The sequence below is a fragment of the Arachis duranensis genome, chromosome 10 (assembly GCF_000817695.3).
Source record: "Arachis duranensis cultivar V14167 chromosome 10, aradu.V14167.gnm2.J7QH, whole genome shotgun sequence".
Classification (NCBI taxonomy): domain Eukaryota; kingdom Viridiplantae; phylum Streptophyta; class Magnoliopsida; order Fabales; family Fabaceae; genus Arachis; species Arachis duranensis.
Window position 1 is genome coordinate 8,448,757 of NC_029781.3, and position 8,065 is coordinate 8,456,821.

General features: G+C 25.5%; 2 protein-coding genes and 1 pseudogene across 2 annotated transcripts in view; 1 reads left to right on the forward strand and 2 right to left on the reverse strand.

The window, feature by feature from the left end:
- LOC107468927 (lysine histidine transporter 2-like) overlaps positions 1-7,746 on the reverse strand; it is a 28,239-nt pseudogene extending 20,493 nt beyond the window's left edge.
- LOC107468924 (protein Iojap-related, mitochondrial) overlaps positions 1-8,065 on the forward strand; it is a 107,277-nt gene that overhangs the window by 15,722 nt on the left and 83,490 nt on the right. The window lies entirely within an intron of this gene.
- On the reverse strand, positions 294-1,613 carry LOC107468917 (lysine histidine transporter-like 2). The gene is made up of 4 exons (XM_021133857.2): positions 1,262-1,613; positions 702-1,095; positions 516-621; positions 294-421 (listed from the first exon to the last, which is right to left on the reverse strand). The coding sequence occupies exons 1-4, from the start codon at positions 1,585-1,587 to the stop codon at positions 294-296; spliced, it is 954 nt and encodes a 317-aa protein (XP_020989516.2). The 5' UTR covers positions 1,588-1,613.

The following is an 8,065-nucleotide window of genomic DNA, read 5'->3' on the forward strand; positions in this document are numbered from 1 at the left end:
TTATTCATATTTTTTCACATTTTTAATCAGTGTCTTTGTAGATTAGATTTTTAAGAAATGAAGAACAAATTTTATTTTTTCTAGAATTCTTTTTTTATCTTTTTTCAAAATTATATTTCACAAATACTTTTAAAATACAACCATATTACATATATATATAGAAAATTAGTTATCCGTACAAAATATATATTAAAAGAATAAATATAAATTAAAAACAAATTAAATAATACATATATTTAATAAATAAAAAATAATTTATTGACTGATTTTTTATATGCATTTAATATTTTTATTTAAAATATCAAATAATAATAACATATCCTACTTACATAGTAAGAGGTGGGAGCAAATGCGAATCCACCAAGAAATCCAAGAAGAGACCCAAAAAATGGGACACAAATTCCTATGAACATTGTAATTCCTGCATAATATAGAATTAGAAAAGTTGGAGTTTTATTGCTAGAAGCCATTCCAAATCAAGTGATAAATGAAGAACAAGAATAATAATAACATACCAACATATAGAAAGCGAGTTGTGAATCGTAGGGTAGTAGAAGGTGAGAAGTTCAACCGTGTAACCAAGAAGGTTTCAATCATATCAAATACGGGCATTGCAAATACCTGTTTTACAAAAATTAGTTATAAAAATGAAGTAATAAAAGGAGTAGGTGTGACCCTAAAAGTTGAAAGTGAAAAGTGACCTGGTAGCCTCCAACAACATGAATGACAACAAACAAATTAGCAATGCCAATAAGCCAAGCAGGGTGTTGGAGTGTGATGAGGATGTTGTCATCCACAGAATTTCCAAACATGTAGTAGCCAATAAAAGCAACAGGAAAGTAGCATAATGCAACTCCAATGTATGCCAAAACACACCCTCTCCACATTGGTATCTTAGAAGGTTTTTCTGCTGTTGAAGGCATTGTGGCTTGGATTTCAAGAACCACATTGTGGCCTGCGTATGCAAAAGCCACATCTCCCAATGCAGAGAAGAAATTAAAGACACCATCGCTGGTGCTTTTCATTTTTACAGTATAGTCTATGTCTTTTGAAATTCCTTTCTTGATAGACGCGGACCAAGCAATCGTTGAGTAACTGCTCCAAAAACATATTAATCCAACATTAAGTGAAAATATGATAAAATTTACAGTATTGACTAAAAATACCTTAGATACAAGTAAATTCGTTTTAGTCCAAAAATAATTAATAGTTATTTAATAATTGTTTATTTTTATCAAATTGTGGCAAAATTCTTACGTACCTGAGAGACATGACGGCTGCACCAGCAGAGATAGCGGAAATAGAATTAAAGTTAGGAATTTGTGCAAGCACAAAATTTACAGAAGCAAACACCATGATCCAATAAGTGGTTCTGATTTGTTTGCAATCGGGACAAAAGGTTTCATGAACCTTTTTCAAAGACTTGCCTCCAGTGACCATGTACACGATACATGTACCAACTTCAACAAGTAGTTGTTGAGGAACCACAATCCACAGACCAAGTTTTTCTCCGAAAGCTTCTTGTCCCAATTGATGATACCTGTCGTTTCTCTTTCCCCCAGGTACCATTTCGTGCATCTCAACCATTTGCCATAGCGTGTATAGTGTGATTATCCATGTTTTAGTATTCAAATAAATTAAACAAAGCCATTTTACAATATTCTTATCTTTATCTTCTTCAATTCAATGCATATGAATCGTCATGTTGGAAAACAGGAAGCTAAATATCCAAAGGCCAGAGTGACTTTAAAACAATGGATTAAGTAAGATTATTTAATATAAAATAATCAAATTTGACCAAAAATCTAAAAACTTGTTCGTTTACGTTTTTATCTTTTATTTTCGCTTTATTTTTAATGTTTTTTGTTTTCATGATTTTAGGAGAGAAAAACAAAGAAAAAATAACAATTTTTTTTTATTTTTTTATAGTTCTAGAAACAAAAATATTAAAAAATAAAAAATCTAAATAAACAATCATCTACAAGTCATCCATATTATGTCAACCACAGTAACTAATCCATTTTAGTGATAAGAAAACATATCATATATATAATAATAAATTGTGAAGATAAGTAGCATAATTAGAACTTGAGGAAGAAACACAACTACTATTACGTACCAACCCATATGTGACATGGCATAAGGAAGGCTAAGAATTCCAGCTCCAACCATGGCGGTAAGATTGTGAAAAGCAGAATACCACCATTTCGCATTTCTTGAAGCAGTTATGGGAAGCCAATCATCAAGGTTCTTTTGCTTTGAACCTCTTGTTGTTGTTGTTATAGGTGCAGGTGCCAAACCGTCACCACTTACTTCCTTCTCAGAACCCATGTATCTCTTTTTCTTTTGGTTCTTTTTAGCAATTAGAAGTCAAGCCTTAGTTTCTTCTGCTTTAGTTTTCCCTCTCCCGCTTCAACAAAAAAAAAAATGTGACCAAACAAACTATAAACAGACCATATATAATTTGTAGAATAAATATTTAAATTGGTCAATATCAATTTTTAGTTTTTAGATTGAATAATTTAAATTTTTTTAATAATTTTTATTTTATAAAAATCCTCAAAAATTACTAGTATTAGATAGATTGATCCTTCTGTCACTTTTTAATCAAATTTTTAATTGTACATTAAAGATAAATCGCTAAAAATTTTATTATAAATTAATTAAAACTATCAAGAAATCAGTATCTCTTATTTTTAATGAATATTTAGATAATAATATTTTGCTTGAGAATGAATTATTCAATTTTAAACTTTTTGAGGATCAATGTAAGTATCTACTATAATTAGGGAACTTAATTAAATTAATCCTTTCTTTTATTACTTCTTATAGAAAATTTTTGGATGGGATTGGCTTGAGGTACTTTTAGTGGCGGGAAATTTGCTATAATTACTGTTGCATTTTTTGGACAGAAAATTAAATAAATAAATAGGAAGTTAGGAAGTTGTAGTTGAAAAGTCGTATTTGAGAACCACAAAAGTATACACTAGTTTGTCAAAGTCTTCTATTTTTGTACCTTTGCTCCATAAATAGTTATTAATAATTGGGGAGGGATGGTAAATCCTATCCCTATTTCCGATGTATTTTAATTTATGGGAGTCAGGGAGAGTGATGTTAACCACACATAATAAGTAAACATATTAAGGAAATATGCCCATATGAAAATGAAAGAATTTGAAAATAAATATCGTTTGTCACCTTGTCAAGACAAGTCTGTTGACTAATAATATTTTAAAATGTAGTAGTTAAAAGATATGAAGAATATGGAAAAGTCAGAAGTATAACTCATGCTTGGATTATTAAAGAGGTAGCTGGTATATAGGATCATGGTTCACGGTTCACCTACTTCGTATTACAAAGTTGATTTTATGAAAATTCAATTAGAACAAACATAATTTATGTTTTGAAACTTTTAATCTAGAAAAGATTTTCCTATTTTGGCTAAGTTAATAAGAAAAAATAAATTAAACCTCACTTTGGATGTATAATTATTAAAATTGACCATTTTAACACTATATTATACTTTTAGTATTGTGTTTTTGAGAAAAAAAATTTGTCTTTAATTTTTTTTTTCATACAAAATCGTTTCTAAAGTTTAAAACCAAATTTTAAAATCGTCACTTTTACTTAAACTCATAAAATTTTGGACAAAATAATCCATAACAAAAATAATTATAAAATAAAAATTAAAAAAATAAAAAAAAGAAAATATTTTTACTCCTGCAAAAAAAAAAAAAGAGAAGACAAAAAAAAAGTTGTCTATGATCCATTCTACTTCTATTTATACTTCTGCCATCACTTCTCTATAATTTTGATCCCTAAAGTATTTTGGTTTGAAGGACGATTTTAAAATTAAGTTAAATTTTATGAACAATTCTGTATACAAAAAAAATTAAAACAAAAATATTTTTAACTTATGTCTTAAAAACTAAAAATCGTACTTAATTTTTTTTTATTTGTAAACTATGTGAATAAGCTATATACTAGTATTACTATAAATAAACTACATAAACTTTCAAGTGTGTTATATAAATATTATATTTTAAGAGGTTATAAATAAATATTATTTATCCTATTATAAAATTCGAAAAATAAAAGACATCCAAAATATTAAAAACGAAGTTAAATGTGATATATCATCCTATAATCTCCTCTGTTACACTTCTTGTTTTGGTCTTTTTGGGATTGTATGATTACTGATCACATATAAAAAACGAAATTCAGAGAATCATAGTATGAAGTCTCCAACCGAAAAATCCAACAAAGAAGCAACATTTTCTTGCTTGAGTTTCACATGCATGGCTCGAAAATAGAAAGCCGTTTAAATTGAATAAGAATTTTATTAATATTTAAAAGTATATTATTAAATTATTAGACCAAAAAAATTTTATTAAAAAAATTGAATTAATAATTAAATAATAATAAATTTAAATAGTTATTTAATATTTTTTATTGAATAATAGTAAAGGATTAAAAAAAATCCAATCATAATTTGCTAATTACAGTCAAATTAGTGGCCACCACTGTTTTGTGGATATATATATAGGAAGCAATTTTGGTACAATTAATGTGACATTAAGTTTCTGCTTATTGGGATTGATTGACTTAAAAATACTCAACTTCTAAGATTTGATTTGGTAAACGTTTTTAAAGAAATGTTTATATTCTTAAAAAGAATTTAATTTTGAATTTTGATGTATTGTTAGTGTAAAATTGTTTTACACATACATTTAATTATATAATATTATATTAGCAAAAATAATTACTTTATATATTGATAACGTGAATGGTTATCTAAGAGAACAATTGTAATTATATAAGTGTGTAAAATATTTTATACTGTCAATGTATCAAATTAAACTCTTTTAAAAAATACAAACTTTTCATTTTATATTTGGTAAACTAAAAAAAACTATGTACTTGTATTTGCAAATTTTGAAAAACAAAAATATTTTTAAAAACACTTAGACATAATTTGATAAAGTTTTTTGAAGAGGTGCAAGACACTTGTAATTATCAAAATTAAAAAATCTAATTAACCTCGTACATTAACTAATATCTAAATTTAATTCTTATATTAATATCTATTAAAAAAATTTAAATTTTAAAAGTTATTTTACTAAATATAATTGTTGTTGCATATACTTATTGAAAGTTATTTTTAATTTAATTTATCAAATACAGACAATACAATTTTTAAAAATTATATTTTAAAAACTAGTTTTTATAAGTTATTTTTGAAAATTAAAAACTTTGTCAAACCAAGTTTTAAATTTAGTTTGGTAAAACTTTTACTTTTTAAAAGTTAGAATATTTGTTTATAGACATTAATATAAAAATTAAATTTGGATATTAATTAATGTACACAGCTATATTATACTTTTTAATTTTGATATGTACAACCAAACTTCAAAAAGTACCTCTTAGGTACTTTTAAAAGTACCCATAATTTTTAAAAGGCGCAAACACAAGCACATAAAATTTTTTATTTACTAAAAACAAAATGAGGAGTTTGTAGTTTTAAAAAATATAAGCACCTCTTCAAAAAATTTTACCAAACCAAATCTTACTGTATAACCTTTTAAACATAACTTGTACTTATTGAAATTAAAAATTTTAATATAACATCATATATTAATTTATTTTTAAATTTAATTCTTATATCTATATCTATTATAGTATTTTTAAATTTTAAAAATTAGTTTATCAAAAATATGTTATAATTTTTAAAAAATTACTTTTAAAAAATTAATTTTTATAAATTATTTTTGAAAGATGAAAATTTTGTCAACCTACGCTTTAAGTATTTTCTCACCAATGAACGTTCATTCTATCTTTTTCAGTAGATGACTATAGTAACCCCATACCAATGTTTGAAAGAAATTGTATTCACTCCCTATTTTAAAGTAATATAATGAAAACATAAAAGAGATAAATTTAAAAAAAAATACTATATATGCATTAAAAAATAAAATTAAATTACTTAGAGTGTATTTATGCATTAATAAATATATATCATTTAATTCATATTCTTTAAAATAATTAGTATCCTAGACTTAGATTTAGTTTAGTAAAAGTTTTATTTTTTAAAAATAGCTTATGAAAGTTAATTTTTAAAAAATAACTTTTTAAAAATTATAGTATTTAGATTTGATAAATCAAATTAAAATTAGTTTTTAATAAGTACAAAAATAACAAATATATTTGATAAAATAATTTTTAAAATTTAAAAATATATTAATAGACATAGATATTAATATAAGAATTAAATTTGGATATTAATTAATATACGAGATTATATTAGACTTTTTAATTTTAATAAGCATAAGTTAAAAATTTTATTTTAGGTGCTTTAAAAAATATTCCTATTTTTTAAAGTTACAAGTACAAATACATATTATTTTTTTTTATTTATCAAATATAAAATGAGAAGTTTGTACTTTTAAAAGTTTGTGCAGAAATATCTCTTCAAAAAATTTTAAGCATATTCTTAAATATATGAAATTTGACAAAATAAAATAAAATAAATAGACAATAATACCCTTAGGCTTTGTTTGGTTGGAAGGAAAGAAATAGAAAGGAAAGAAATAGAAAGGAAAGAAGAGAAAGGAAAGAAATTGAGTGGAATTTTATTTTCCTTAGATATGTTTGGATGAAAGGAAAATGAGGAGGAAGGAAATAGTATATAATGTTATAAAAAGACAATTTTATCCTTAGATATTTTAAAATATATTAAAAAATAGAGGATAATATTGAAATATTGATATAAAACACATTTTCCTTCCATTTTCCATCCATTATTGGAAGGAAAAAATTTTTAATGGGTCCCACCTATTTTTTTATACTATTTATTTTTTCCCTTTGACTTTTCCATTCAACCAAACAAAGGAAAATAGTTATTTTCCTTTCAATTTTTTTCCTTCCTATTTCCTTCCTCCCATTTTCCCCTCAAACAAACACACCCTTAGTCAAATATACTTCTCAATATATTTTTCATAAAAACGATGCAAAAAATCCGATTGATCTTTGTCCTATATACTTCTTTTTATTCTCAGAGACTCTTTCACGACAAAAATACATTGTGTTTTTGATGTGTTGAAGAAATAAAAATTATTGCTCAAATAGATCTCATTATCACAGTGGCACAAAATTTATCAGCAAAACGGAAGGATTTCATATGTAAATTCAGTTGGCTCTCATCAAATTCAATAATTTGAGACATATAAATCAAGATCACCAAAAACCAGATAACTAGCTTTTGACTTTTTGTTTCATATTTTTCTTCCGTTTATTAATGAAGACAAAACCCACTACAATGACAATACATGTGTTAACGTTGGAAGGGACTATGATGATAAAAGTGCAAATTGTATAAATCTTATGGAACAGTTGAGACATGTTTTAATATATAAAATTCATAATTTCAAAAATATTTACCTGAAAAATAGTTTGGAAGATTCCCAAATAAGGTAGCACGAAACTCCAAGAGCAGCAGCAACAACACATGAGTAGTGAAGATAGATCAGAGTATATAGTTTGTGAAATGCAATCTGAAACACAAAAACTCAGCTTCAATTCTCGTGTCACTATTAAAGTCTTTGCCCCTGCTTTCACGGTTACACACTTTGAGGTACATGTATGTTCCTTTCTCATTCAGAAAAGGAAAATCATCTCAACTCTTATTCGTTCTTAAAACGTATATATTTAATGTTTACTTGGATAACAACTTGACTATTATTGCTATATATAAAATAAATACGCGTCATGATTTATCATAACATAGCATATAATAATTTAGGTGTTATTTTTGAAAAGTTTTTCTTAAATGTGAATATGCAAGTTGGAGAAATTATTATTATTTGAGCGAGAGAATCAAGAGTAATAAAGGAGTCAATGAATTGAATGTAATGTATAAACAAGTGTTTGAGTTAGCATGAATTCCGTGATTATGGGATCAGATCAGATCAGATCTCATTCATAAATGTGAGGGAATGGGCTTCCCACTTGTTCCGGAATTCGGACTTGGGCTACTCCCATCAGGAGGAGACTTTAAGCTTTTTTTTTT

Coding starts and splice junctions, on each gene's coding strand:
- LOC107468917 (XM_021133857.2), bottom strand. CDS start 1,587: ATGGTTGAGATGCACGAAATGGTACCTGGGGGAAAGAGAAACGACAGG. Junction 1,096..1,261: donor GCAGCCGTCATGTCTCTCAG/GTACGTAAGAAT, acceptor TTTTTGGAGCAG/TTACTCAACGATTGCTTGGT. Junction 622..701: donor ATGTTGTTGGAGGCTACCAG/GTCACTTTTCAC, acceptor TTTGTAAAACAG/GTATTTGCAATGCCCGTATT.